Genomic DNA, 14,677 nt, shown 5'->3' with positions numbered 1-14,677 from the left:
TGCTGTATAAGTAAAATGGAATGGAAGAGATTACTCTATTACTAAAATAATCAATAGCTGCATTGTAGTGCAGCTGCAATGTGTATACATGCAGTTGAGTGAATGAAAGGTTATAATTTTAAAACCTAGGAAAATCTAGGATTATGTGTTCCATGCATGAAAGACTTGTCTGTCTACTTAATTACTGTCTTAATGAAAGCACAGGTGTGGTCAGAACTGTGAACAGTAACTCCAACTGGGTGGATGTAGTAAATTCATAAATATCAAGGTGTTCAGCAGCAGTGAACAGCCTGCTTAGGATGGAGGACACACACTTGCTTGGACCTCTGACACGAGTGATAAATTATTGAGTGGTAGCCTATTTAAGTTTGAATGTGGAGTTATTTAAGGAGGATCTGTTGGCCTAGTTGGACAGTAGAGGAGATGTATAATAGCTGTGGAGAGATATATAGTATGAACACACAAAGATCTACGGATTTTTCAATAACGTCTTATGAATACACAGCTACATTCTTGATTTATTTACTTTGACTAAGATCTAGATCACACTGCCCACTCACTGCAGGAACATTAGGCCAGAGGGCTGTTCTCCAGTGGTACTGCTGGAAGTAAACAGTGCAGTCTTGCAAGCAAGAATGAGCAATAAAGCACTGAGAGGAGATTCAGTTGAACAGTTTGGACCTTTACACTTCCAGCACCTTAAAAAAAGTCCACTTCACAGTTCAGCTTCCACTCTGCAGTAGATAAATCTGAAAATGAGAAAGAACTGCTTCTCGTCTTTGTTCTCTTTAGTCTCATACCGCTCTGAACGTACAAATGACCCCTTGGAAACCGCAAATGTAGGCCACAGTTTGAGATCGGTAATGCCCATCCCAATCAGTTGTTCTGTGATTGTTCTGTGTTCTTGGCCCACAGACAGTTTGACAGCCAAGCTAGTGATGTCAGTGCAGCTTGTTCCTTGTTCTCCATCCTGAAACTCTGGATTAGACTGCTAAATAAGGGCCAATGTCGTGACCTTTTGTTCTAGAGTGTTCTCTCCCATCGTTTCACCCACTCGACCACACACACACCACACAGAGGCGCACTTGTCTATCATCACTGGGACTTGATGTCTAAAAGCACTGCATCTTCTGTTTTTAAACATTAATTTGATAAGTTAGCCCGATTAAAGATTTCCACAGCCCTAAATGGGGGTGGGGCGGGGGGTTATAACTGTTTAACCAACCCAATGAATGACCAAGCAAGGTCATCTTGACAGGGGGATTTAACCTCTCTTATCCTCTAATATTGTTACAACCCCTCAAATGCTTTCTGATAACTTACTCAGCACATTGTTGACCATATTCATAACTCCATTTATACCATTTGAATGAACACATCTAGCCCAGGGGGAAGTTATACAATCAAGATTCATTGTTCATGATGTCAACCGCTAATGTGGATACACAGGGGCTTTTGTATTTAAAGCTTATCCACACCAATTTTTCCATGTCACTGACCAGCAGCCTGGATAGAATATGCTTCTGTTAAATCTTTAATCCCAGTTCATGTTCATTGAATTCAATATTAATTTTTCGTGCAGAGAATTTTTCATGAGTTTTGCATAATTTTAATGTTTAACCCGTCTTTCTGTGATTTCCTGCTGTGTGTGTTTGTATCTGTTTGTGGCAATCACATAATCTGAAATTATTTTACACTCAAAATATTCTGATTTGGATTATAACATCAGGAAGGTGTTTACTAAATGACAGTTTCTATATTTATTGTTTCAGCTCTCTGGTTGATAATTATGTGTATGTCCGGGTCAGCGGAGAACGTTTTAATGAAAAGCAGCTGAAAGAAGCAAGCCTGGAAAGTTGGGTTCTTATATATAAATGTCTAAGATAAGAGATGAATTTTCTGCATTCATATATAAACATCCAAAACTGGAGTTTTAATAAATCAAAACAATATTTCCTGATGGTAGCATGGTTTCCATCCATTCTCTTCCACGTATCCAATTCAGGGTCGCTTCTAGAAAAGTCCAAGTATGATTGTGATGTGATGTGAAGGCAGAAATGAACAGAGTCCTCTCTTAACATCACCATGAGCTGAGCTGCTGCTTATTTTTCCAGCTCCTGTGAAACTTTAGCATCACTTGTATTTTTTATGTGTTAATAGCAAAGGATGGTCAGGAGATTAATAATTGTCTGTCAGGCTTCCATATAATTTAATCAGTATTTCACACACCTACACGTAAAGATAAGCTGAGCTACGGGGTGATAATTAACTGCATGCTGGGATAAAGGATATTTTCACTTCTCAATTGAAGCTCTGTCATAAAAACTGAGACTGAAGCTGTTTAAAAGTCTACGTTCTGCACTTGGTCTCACTTAGACACACACACGCTCTCTTACTTCAGGGAATCTTGTGAGTCATCCTCCTAGGTCTGCACATGTGACGATGCAAGAATTTCCCAACAGCCAATCAGGGCTTTTTTTAACAGAGGTGTTTCCATAGTGACAGTACAGTGACAGCAGCAGATGCTGAGAAGACCAAAGGAGAGAGGCACAGGAAAGGGCAAACAGGGTGATGTTGTTTCCTCATGACAGTGAATCTGATTTAACCTTTTAGTCCACGTTCCTTTCTGGGTTTTTGTAGTTGAGGTCAAACTTGTGTCTAATGCAATGTGAGCATAAGGTGTAGCCTGAAGACATAGCTGATGATTTTACACAGGAAAAAATATCTGTTTATAAAAGTCATGTTTTACTAAATCAACAAAAGAAATCCTTGAGCTGGAGCATAAAGTACAGCTTGTTCACATGCTGTCACCTACCAGAATGATGATGAGTTATTTCTGTCAACATATTTATTCCCCCTCCCACCTTCTCTCCTACATCCATCTCCTTCCCGTCTCCCTTTCTTTCTTTTTACTGGCAGATTCATTATCACTCTTCTTCTTTCCCTTCGGCTCGCTCGCTTGACCTTTTCCTCATCGTATTCACACCTTCTTACATGATCTTAGCCTTAAAACCGGAGCTGCGGCAAAAGAAACTCAATAGTTTGTTGTCGAGTTTAGGTTGCACTAGAAACACGCAGCATCAGCTCGTCTTTTTCCATCACCCTGTTTCCTTCTCTGTAAAAGCTTTGAATATGTGGCTCGTGCAGGCCAATCAAAGGATTTTCCTGCACCTACAATAGGACATGTGCTCTCTGTGAGTCAAAGGAAAAACAAGACGGTGATTTTTCCTTCTGGTGTGTGTGTTGCGTGTTCAGTTTTTCACAGAGTTTGTGTGATATGGTTGAGTTAACATCCAGAAACCTCCGCAATTAAATAAAATGTCTTCTGGTGGTTATTTTTCTATATTAATAATCAATTTTTGACCCATTTCTGTGACCTTTCTATATTTGCAGAGTACACAGACCCACACGTATCATACATGTCAACTATGTGCTCAGTGTGTTTACAGCTGTGGATGCAGTCTGACATTTAAAAAAGGTTGAGTATCTGCCATTTAGAAGAAAAATGCATTCACTTGTTAATTTTTAATTTATTTTATATCAAACAGCAAAGCTCCACGTGCTGCATACCTTGTGGTCTGGTTTCTCCTTATTACAGTCTTGGAATGTGACTATCATGCATCGGGACATTGCTACGTCAACGAGAAAATGATACATCCTCAAGCCCGAATTTAAACCCTCGTTCCCGTCCTTCTCCCTCCTTCTCGTTTCTCTTGTCCACTCATCGCCCCCTCCATCTGTCCGTCAAAGAAATGTTTTTTCCCTCCCTCCTGAAGACTACATCTGTGCTGTCAATGTGTTACTCATTAGCGTCGTCTATATTTGGATATCTAATTGAACAAACGGTAACATCTTGGTTCTGCCTTGCAAACACAGAGTATATACAGCTTTATATGAAATGATTTTATCTCTGCAATCACTGGAAGTCCCTGAAAAATAAAAATATAGGATATGTTCACATGCTATTCTTATAACTGTAAACCTAACAGTGAAGTTGGCCGTCTTCATTGGACTCCATCGTGAGGCTGGTTAATGTCAGCGTGTATATTTCCACTCAGCATGAGATACAGATAAATAAAGTTTCACGTTACTACCCGAAATCTTTATTGCAAAATAAACATGCATCGCATTACCCTTTAAGAAACCGCTTTGATAAACATTTCTGGATTATGCTACACCCGCAGTACAGGTGGTTACCTGTGCTGTAACCTTTGTTGTTCCGTAATGTAATCCTGTTTTTAAATCTAATTGTTTTAGTGCTTGTAGTGCTCCTCATTTACATCCTTTTATATTTCTGTCTGCAGATCACAGAGCTGTTGGATGATGAGAAGTGTGAGGCAGAATGTGAAGAGCTGCCTCAGGACGGGGAGGACGGCCCTGCCTCAGATTCACCGCAACGCACGCACACCGATGACAACCCCGCAGTCAGGTGCGGTCACACATCTCTGTCTTTGTTATTAGATCACATGATGTGTCAGAGTCATATTAGGCAGAGGATATGACATGTGATAAAGGGCATGACATGTCTTGGATTAAAAACCAAGACGTTCCAGTTCTGTGTTATTTTTCGACAGCCCTTCAGGCCAACTAGCAATGTGGTCATTTTATCAGCTGCTCGTCTCAGTCTGATTAAGAGAGATTTTGTTTGGTCTGTAATGGACTCTCAGTGTAGGAACAATAGCTCATTCACTCATCGAGTTATTTCATTTTATGATGCCCTAGAAATAGTGATTTTTAAAAAGACAAATATTTTAATCCCAAGGCGCACCAAAAGACAAGCCAAACTTTCAAGGCACACCTGCATGCCTACATGTGGAAAATAGCTTCTTTCATGTGAAATATCAGTTCCTCTTTTATTTATATATTAGCAGAAATGGGCATCTTTTACAGCACATTTGTAGCATCTGGATCGTAACGCCTACAGATTAGTTACTTCTAGTTTGCTCCACACAAGAAAGCAGTCTGTTTTATGTTCTCAGTCAGACCCTTTTGATGTGTACTAATATAGACAATTTAGTGTTTTTGCAGTTGCAATGTATTTAGGTCAGTGTATGCTTCTGAAGTTAACTGGATGATATCTTGTTTGTGCTGTGGTCCCATTTTAGCCCACTGTGAACATATTTAACTGTGTTATAGTATAAAAGGTCAGCAATGACAGCAGGGATCAAGTTGGAGTATGAGTGTGTGTATCTTTGGTATTAGCAGTTAATTTTTTGTTTGTGGTTCAATACAAAATGTTTTCCGTGACTGTGTTTATATTTATGTGAGCTTTATTAGAGGAAGATTTAAGGTTGCAGCTATTGTACCACAGTGCACAGACTGCCAGTGAAAACAAAGGGGGGATTACATGCAGTAAATTCTTTAAATTAAACAATGCACATCAGATGGTTTTGATCCTGAAGTCACATGGGATTGATTTTAGTTGGTATTAAATCTCGGTTAGCCGTGGCTAGCCTGCAGCCATCATCCCTTTGACCTCGACTAACCTCTTGTCTGGTCTGGGGGGGATTACTGTGGTATTTGTAGACCATGGAGCATCCAGGGTACTCCGCAGAGCCATTTCAATAATGCACAGATTTAGAGATTGGTTTTTTTTCTTTTTTTTTTAAATTCCTAGTCCTATTTAGTCCTCTCGAGTCTGGTTATGTGAAAAAAAAAATATTTTTGTGTTTTCAGAGTTGACATTTTCATAGGCTTGTTAAATTAAATGCATAAATGTTTAGAATTTGAGCATTAAGGATGGTACTGGTTATGATTGGATGGGTTTGTTTTTTGTTTTCTACGATTATAACCACCACGTTTTTGGAAGCAAGCTGGAAACACTTACAGTCGAGTCTATTAATTTAACCCACGTGCTTGATCCAGAGCCAGTCCTGACCTCTCTGGGGCCTTAGCAAAGTTCTGCCAAAGGATCTTCCTGACAGATCCATGAGCCATTTTAACTATTTATCATTGCCACATAATTACACCAGTGATCCCACTACAAACCTAACTCCCTAAACCATTTAAGGATAAGCACTGCTAGGTAGAACACAACGAGATGTGGACGATAAACAGTGTCGTTTCTATAGAACTACATGAAGTTTTAACATCAGATTTGGAGACTTGTCTAATTTTCTGTTAAAATACACAGAAATGTTTTTGTTGAAAATCAGGTTGGGCTGTTTTTTTGTCCTCAAACCTTTTTTTGAGTTGAGCTTGCTGTTCCATATATGTATATGCCATATGCTTTGACAAGGCTCCAAAAAGGTAAGTTCCCATCTAGTGATTCAGCGTTAACGGTGGCTCAGTTGTTTGTCTAGACTTGACAGACAGGGAAGGCTGTCCTCTGTGGCTGTTGCTGTGCCCTCTTAATAGACTCTGACAGCCAACACACACACACACACCTTAGATTCCAACAGCCTCTACTCATTTCAGATCTATATATATATATTCCCTGGAATTTCTCTTCTGATCTCTCTTCTTACCCCATCACTACTTCCCTCCCTCTCTGCCCTTGCTTATGTTCTCTCTCCATGTGTGGAAAGTATTTTTCATGGGATCACTGAAATACCCTGGCAGCATGAGAAGCATCACCCTTAGAAAGCACGTCTATGGCTAAAGGCGGGAGGAGAGCGATGGATTAATGGAGGGAATGGAGATTCAGGCAGCTAAAAGCGCCACAGTGAGATAAGAACTGGGAAATGTCCCTACTTGTGAACGATTTATTGATTTTCAATCTAAGTGATAATGCAATACTAGACCTCAGGAGGAAAAATGTCAGCCTGACAGTAGATTTTAAAAAGATTAGCAAACGTTTGTCTTCAATTTTACCTTTGAAGACAAGTTGGCCTCAATTTTTTACTTTTTAGAGCGTCGTACCAGTCTAGCGTGACTGACCTGTGTAGCTCTTCGTGAAGCAGATTACATCTGTGTACATAAAAATCACGCGTGAGATTATTTTGTGTGACTGTGGAAATGATTCGTATATCTCACTGGGACACCATACCAGGCTGGAGAGCCTTGTTCTGTCCATTTGTGCCAACAATTTTCATGTGCACGCACACATATATGTCTGACCTCGTCCCTTCTGGGTCACCTACACTGGCTTTGACCAAACTGTCAATGGTCACAACAATTTGGATATTAATAATCATGAAACTGATCTGTGTTGGTCTGGTCCTAGTTTTGGGCAATGTGCAAAGGAACTGTTTATATGTTTGGGAAACCTGCAGTGAGCTGAGACTGAAGAAGTCACTTGGATGAGTGATGAACTGTTTCTCCAACTGAAAACCCATCGTTCAGATGAACAGAATCAGCTTTTGGGGATTTCCTTACCTGGATGATTGAGCATGCATCGAGACAAACAGTCACTTACTTTTTTACCTGTGTGAATTGGATGTTGAAAGCTTGGTTGTGTATTCTGTATCGTTTTATGCCATATTGCACTGGTCCAAAATGATCTCCAAACTGACCGCTGGAGTCCTTATCAGGTGTAATTCATAGCCACTGTTTTGGATTAACAGGCACAAATTGTACCACAGTCCCCTTACAATTCTTCCCTCGAGTTTGCACAGTGTAAAAGGGCCTTTAAACTCTCTGCACATGAGGAACAGAAAGAGACAGAAACCATGGTTAGTTTTATATCCTCATCCAGAGCTGAAAGCTTGTGATAGCACGATCTATCACAAATGCTGAAAGAATCCCATCATGTATAAAAAGGAGAGAAAATGTCCCAATTCAAACCACCCTGTCTTGTTTTTCAAAAGCGAAAAAAATAATTGCGGATTTTTGTGTTCAAATCCAACACATAATTAGCTCTGCTTCCCAGGGCTTTGCTGCTTCCTGGTACAAATTGATAAGGTAAACCTGTTCTGGGCTGTCTCTGCTCTGCAGTCTGCTTCCAGAAATTTTATAAATAACAACCCTTCAGTAAGTATTGACATGTGTTGATGCTGTTCTCCGTTAGGTTTTCCTTACTTGCACCCTGCCCATGCTTAAGGTAACCATTACTCGAATATGTTGGCTATAAGATCTCTGCGTGACCTGTACATGGACTGTATATGGATAGGTCATGTTTGCTTTATTTTCAAAAGCTGACACCAAAAGAAAAAAGGTAGATATGCACACAGACCAAGTTGTTTTTAGATTCTTTTCTTTCTTTAGCATTTTTAAATTGTGATGTATGTTTCTATAGCAAAAGGAGTGTAATGCACACAGGAAGTGAGGGATCAGTACATAATCAAAACATTTAAAAGGATACACAGAACTAGTCAACACTGTCATAGTGTGTTTTCTTCAGCACGAGAGGATTACTCTAACAAAGAGGTCTGGAACATGGAGGGGGCTGGATCAGCAGGTCAAGGCAGTGGGAAAGTAATAGGAGACATAAAAAAAAATGTACAACTCAATCAAATAGAGCTAAACAAAACTGTCATTGCAGTTAATTTAATGACAGAAAGCTGTTGCACAGCTGTTGTCAGCTCCACTCTCCATGCATCTATATCACTGTGACACTCATGGAACAGAGATTAGAGTGAGCTGGAAACGATAACACAAGCCTTCAGCTTGAAACACCTAAAGGAGAAAACACACAGCCACAGCAGCACTGCAACATGGCATATGATGTGCATCAAGTGACACGAACAACGGCCAAGTGTGACTCGGACCACGTTAAATAACCTGTCTGTGAGGGACAACAAAATCCCATGTGCATCCACCATTTGAACTTTGATTTCTTAGTTGTAGAGCCAGTCTGCAGAGCCACACCTTACCAAGTTTATAAGTGTAGGTGAAGGGTTATTGCAGTTGTGTGAAATGTCACACACATCATTGTGTGACTAGTCACAGCAGGGTTTCTAATTATACATAGAAAACATTAGAAGCTGCTGTTTTGACACATGCCATTCAGCAGCAGTGTGTTTCTGGCTTTAATTATATGTTTCTATATCACTGCATTAAGTTGATGGGACTGGTTTCTTATGGCTTGGTGAATTGTTGTCAGTACAACCCAGTGAACCCATTAATAATGTTCAAACAGGTCTCCTGGTCCTTTCGCCCTTTGTTTCTAGACTGTGGCCTTGGCAGTAGCTTCGGGCACAGTGTGTAAAATGATATACCAGCTGACCCAGATTGTACCGCTCATTGACGTGCTATCAGTGCTCATCCACAGTTCGGGGACAGCTGTTCTATCTTTCCAAAGAGTGCTCACGTTTCTAAATCACAATAGATAAAACAGTTATTCTGATTGGCTCTGAAGCTTCTTTGTCAACATGCTGCCCCTGTTGTGTCTGTATCTTATAAATAGAAGATAAAGTTTTAGTTTAGGCGTCACCAAAGTCAGCGGTAATACCAGGCAGGCTGAAAGTCAAAGTAGTGTTAATGATTCATGAAGAACGCTTCATAACATTTACACATTCTCCTCGTCTGTTTCTTCCCTTGAGAGATTCCTGGAACGTTGTGTGTAGACAGGTGTATCCCACATGGAAATAACAGAATCTAAAGTTGGGTCCTTTAGGAAGTTTGGAACTAGCAGGATTTGTACACCACTGAGCGGATTTGGTGTATTGCACATTTCTTATCTATGATGGTCATGAAAAAGTTTTTTAAATTTTTGTAGTCTGTCAATAATCTGCAAGTCCATGGTCTTCAAATTGACGGCGGTTAGAGTTATATATAATAATACCCAGTCGTCAAGTTTAAAGTGAAGTTTTTAAAGAATTTATCCAAACTGTAATCATTGAAGTTGTGCTAACTAATTGAAGGATCAGTTGAATCATAAGCACAGAACACAAAGTGTCAATACAGATCTAATATGTCGAAACTTCCTTTTAAAAAATCATACAGAAAACAAAAATTTGGATCAAACTTCTCCTAGTTGCTGTATGTGAGGGTTAAATTTTGCTTGTGCAACTGTAAAATCATCAACTTTTAACTTTCACTGTTCTTTATGGAAACTTCCAGAAGCTTCACCTTACAGTTTGTCCAGAACAGAAGAACAGAGGCACACTGTCTGATATAAACACACTGTGTTCATAGTCACACTGAAGCTCCCAAATGGAAAATGCTTATTTTTTAAGTGTAGTTACTTTTGTAGGTACGTTTTGCTTAAACAGACAAAATCAGTATTTGGTTTTCTTTTTTGTAAAATATGTACCTAGTCTTGTATTTAGTATTTAGTATTGCCTTTTACCCAGCAGCTGTTTGCTCAGGATGATTCATGATTTTTGTCTTTCTGCTGAGGTCATGCTTAGTGAGCGCTGTGCCTCTAAATCTCAGGGGCTATAATGGTTTTAGTCTATTGTTTTCCTTCTCCGCTCTTACTACGAGACTCGAAAGTTCTCTAAAACTTCAATATACATCTTTTAAAAAAGCTTAATAACTTAATATATACAACCATGGTAATTATAGATAACAAAAATATTAACAAAATAAGGAAAAAACACATTTTAGTTAACTGAACTAAAAAATAGACTAAAAGAAAGAAAACTAAAACCGATAAAGCCATCCAGGAAAATTCTTAGATTTTTGACTTTGTCAGTTTAGTTTGGCTGATCGGCGAGTGGATATTTTTGTCTTTATTACTTCTCTTTTGAGGGAACCCACAGAAGTTTCTTTAGGATTTCTGATCGAAGCGGTTCCCATTCAGTTTTACTTGCTTTGTCTGAGTCATGATTATCAGGGATATTTGTAGGCAATGAATCAGCACACTGATAGGAGTCTTCACCTTTAGTCCATTTGTGTCATACTTGTTCTCTCTTTTGTTCCTTTTTAACTCTTCCTTCTTTGACTGGTATAAATATTTTGGCCTCTTTGTTCCTTCACACCCTTTTTCTTTCTTACACTGTTTCTGTGCCTTCTTAGTCTGTATTTTCTAAATGTTTTAATTCTTCTCTTTTGGAAAAAGCTCACACAGGGTGTTTTAAAAGACACAGGCATCTGTTAGTTTGTGTGCATCTTGTCTGTGCGTGCGCGCCATTACACAGCCCACGGGGCTGACTGTAAACTGCTGAGTTCATACTCGGCACTGAGTGGACAAAAAAAATCAACCCTCTTCCCAGTTTCTGCCGTAAGATTGGCCCACATAGCTTTCCCTCCCTCTTCCCTCTTTACAATTGGGTCTCAAATTCAGCCCCTCCCATCCCATTGGTCCTCCTGGGGTTGTTGCCTGGTTACATCAGAAGCTCATATATTTGAGCAGAGCTCTGGATATTTACTGCAGCACTTTTGGAGACAGAGTGCAGAGTGAGGCAACCTCACTCACTCACACACACACACATCCACACTTGTTCATAAATTCAAGACACACACCGTTTTAGAGGACGCTACAGCATGCACCCTGCTGACACCGTGGCTCTGTTGCTAGACCTGCTTGTACTGACGCTGACACCTCAAAGTGCTCAATTGGGATAACCTCTGAATACAAGGTTGATCTACAGACCTGCCAGGTACTCGAAGAAGGAAGGAAAAACTGAGGGTTCAGGAAGAACAAGCTTAACAGCTGGATACTGCTGCTACAGGAGATGTGTCAATTGGTTAACAGGCAAAAAGAAGAGAAACACAGAGATCGTGCAGAGTTTGGCTAAAAGTCAAGCTCGCTTCTCACACTGGACTTCAATAACCTACAGGTTGGCTTGCTGAGTACAGTGGAAAGACGAGAAAGAAGATACTCAACAGAGAAACTGACAGAAACTGAACCGCCTACCGGCTTGATCCAGTGGCATAAAAACCCCAAAGCTAAACAAAAAGAGTAGATCACAGTGAGAGGAAACACAGCTGGGAAAATGAGAATGGCCTGTGACATTCTGCTGCAGAGGTAAACATCAGGGGTTATGTAACTCCTGTAGTCTGACTGGAATGAAAGATTTCATGGATGAATAGATGGATGAAGGAGAAAGCAAATATGTGGTTGGATGATTGATGAAGTGAATAAAGAGAAGAGGTGGGGAAAAGTGGATCGTTGTGGATTGTTTGAGGGAAAATGACTGTAAGAAGCAGCAGGAAGAATAGTTGAAGTTTTGATTTAGGTATGAATTGGTGGAAATGTTAGGAATTTAAAACATCATTGTACATGGAAAACTGGAGGGGAAGGAAGATAGTTTGTGCTTGTTGCTCAGTCTTTATTTACCAGAGAGAAGAAAGAGGAGCTGTATAGGAGTCCAGAGGAAGTATATACTTGACAGCAGATTTTTTTAAGTTATGTAATCTGAATATAAATGACACAAGAGTGCATGATGACAGTGTGTCAGCACTTTTTGCACCATAGAAGGAAAGAAAAGGCAAGTTAGTAGGGAGTAATTAGGCGTGTGGAAGTTTATCGACAGAAATTTTGCTAACTGATTAAAGTAAAACAAGTCTTGATGTGCCAAATGCCAAACCCCTGTTTCCTTCTGCTCAGATGTAAGGATTTTGATGCCATTCAGCTAATGATTAGCAATTAGAAGATGTGACCTTGAGCTTTTTCTTTTTAATGCTGTTACCTCACATTTTACAAGCAAATCTATTTAGCAAGAAAATAATCATTGATTCATTTTTGGCTTTTTCTGACATGGAAAAGAATGTGAATTAAACCATCAATATGGAAAAATATATATAATGCATAGTTAGATGTAAAATAATCAAAACAGTGAGGGTATCTGTAAATGTGCAAGCTCTCAACAATGTTGCATCAGTTCCTCGTGACTGGTGAATGGTGGAATGAGGAGGATTTGTTGGGCCAACTTAACCAAAATCAAATCAGTATTCTCTGATGGCCAAACTGCTGCGGGACAATTAAGAGAAAATGAATGAATCTGAGCTGCGCAAAGCAAATGATGGAAGGAAACAAATGAGCATCATGGAGGCAGTGAAACAAACAGATGTTACATCTTTGACCTGGTCTGTGTTTAGGTTGCGATCTGAATACAAACATCTGTGACGGATTTTTGGCGCTTCCACGAAGGACTATAAATGTTTACAGTTTCAGACGCAGCCAGGAGAGCTGTTTATGAGATGTAAGATGATGCTTATGAAGAAGAGTGGGCAAGTGAGTGTGTGTTTCAGGTTGTGCTAAGGAAGGAAAGGCTTATGCAGGCAAGGTGTATTTATGTCCGAAGTGGGTAACGAGCTTAAGCAGTGAGCTATGTTTTGTTGAACATGCTGGTTTATATATATATATATATGTGTGTGTGTGTGTGTGTGTGTGTGTGTGTGCGTGCGTGCGTGCGTGCGTGCGTGCGTGCGTGCGTGCGTGCGTGCGTGCGTGCGTGCGTGCGTGCGGGGGCTGCTGCAGTCACTATTACCTCCCAGCCAGAGCAGAGCCGAGTCAGGTTTGCTGACAACAGCACATCTTTAAAATCATATCTCACCTCTAACTTACCTTACGCGCGCACACACTCGTATATTCTTGCCTTTGCATCAGAAGAACCATTGAAAATAATAAAAGTGGGTAATTGATTAGTTATTTTATTCTTTAGTGTCATCACTGATAATACAAAGTCCCTCTGCTCTACTTTGCAGTAACCCACAATCTTTTAGCTGTTTAGTCACCAGTCAGCTGACTTGATGGCGCTAATACACAGCACAGTGGTTCACCTCTGCAGTTCATGCTCTTATCTGTACAAAACTGATACCGGTGTCCTAAATTTGTGATACACACAGGGTACTGTAATGTTTTAGATTTCAGATAATTGCACAAACTCAAAATAGAGTCGAGTAAATACTGCACATTTCATCCACATTTCTCAATGATTTTATCTCCTAATACCTGAAGGTCACGCCCTGTGCTGCAAGTATAAAATGTGTGATTGCGAGATAATATTAAATCTTACAAGTTTTTCTCCATTACTGAAAGCCAATAGGAGATATTTTTTAAAACAGCTTTGTTGAATAATGATTGAATTACCTCAGCAGCACGCACAGCAGCAAATGGAAGGATAGCTTTCAACACAGATGGAAATAACAGTCGTGTTTAGACCGTGGCAGTGCTGACTGAGATAATCCTTTGGTGGTAAATCAGCAGTAAATATGTTATGAATGTATAAATATTGCTCTTCACAAATGGAAACCCATGTAATCCAACTGGAGAAAAATGGCCAAACGTACATGATAGTTTTTTATTTATATTGATTTATTGATATTGATTTATATCAAGTTAAGAGCTGAGTTGTGATGATTACTATAACCAAGACTACAAAGTTTACACAAGAGTGCTAATTGTGGTGGTGTGTAAGTTGGACTGTGTCCACTGACCCTGCTGCGGGAGAGATGTTTCTAGCAGAGGGATCCAGGGAGGAGGCAGCAGATTAACCTGATGCGATCTGAGTGATTCTGGCAAGCATCCCTTTTACTCTGACGCGCTCATCTCTGCACCTTTAAGACGTAGATAATAATGCAGTTAGTAAAATCAAAAAAATCTGTCATAATCTGTTTGAATAATACAAAGTTTAGTGGTCATCATATATGTAGAGACTAAATGTAAGTTGAACTATTTATACTTTGGTCACTAACAAAGGGTTTAGAGTATTAATGCCAACAAATAGCCGTAAAAGGTGTGGTTCCTTAAAATGTTATTAAGGGCTTATCTGTGTCTGCCGTCGAGGCTTTAGGAGCTGCTCTAATCCAACTACTTGAAGCAAAGCTGTGTGTGTGTGTGTGTGTGTGTGTGTGTGTGTGTGTGTGTGTGTGTGTGTGTGTGTGTGTGTGTGTGTGTGTGTGTGTG

At 39.8% G+C, this 14,677-nt stretch overlaps 1 protein-coding gene across 6 annotated transcripts in view; it reads left to right on the top strand.

Annotated features, from left to right (window-relative positions):
- fam13b (family with sequence similarity 13 member B) overlaps positions 1-14,677 on the top strand; it is a 69,094-nt gene that overhangs the window by 35,994 nt on the left and 18,423 nt on the right. For all 6 annotated transcript variants that reach the window (XM_080900181.1, XM_080900182.1, XM_080900180.1 and 3 more), the window contains exon 7: positions 4,305-4,429. In XM_080900181.1, the coding sequence (XP_080756307.1) occupies positions 4,305-4,429 (125 nt within the window). The remainder of the gene's footprint in view (positions 1-4,304; positions 4,430-14,677) is intronic.

Source organism: Rhamphochromis sp. 'chilingali' (assembly GCF_963969265.1).
Source record: "Rhamphochromis sp. 'chilingali' genome assembly, chromosome: 13".
Taxonomy (NCBI): domain Eukaryota; kingdom Metazoa; phylum Chordata; class Actinopteri; order Cichliformes; family Cichlidae; genus Rhamphochromis; species Rhamphochromis sp. 'chilingali'.
The sequence above is the reverse complement of the archived record's forward strand: the minus strand, read 5'-3'. Positions and strand labels throughout refer to the sequence as shown.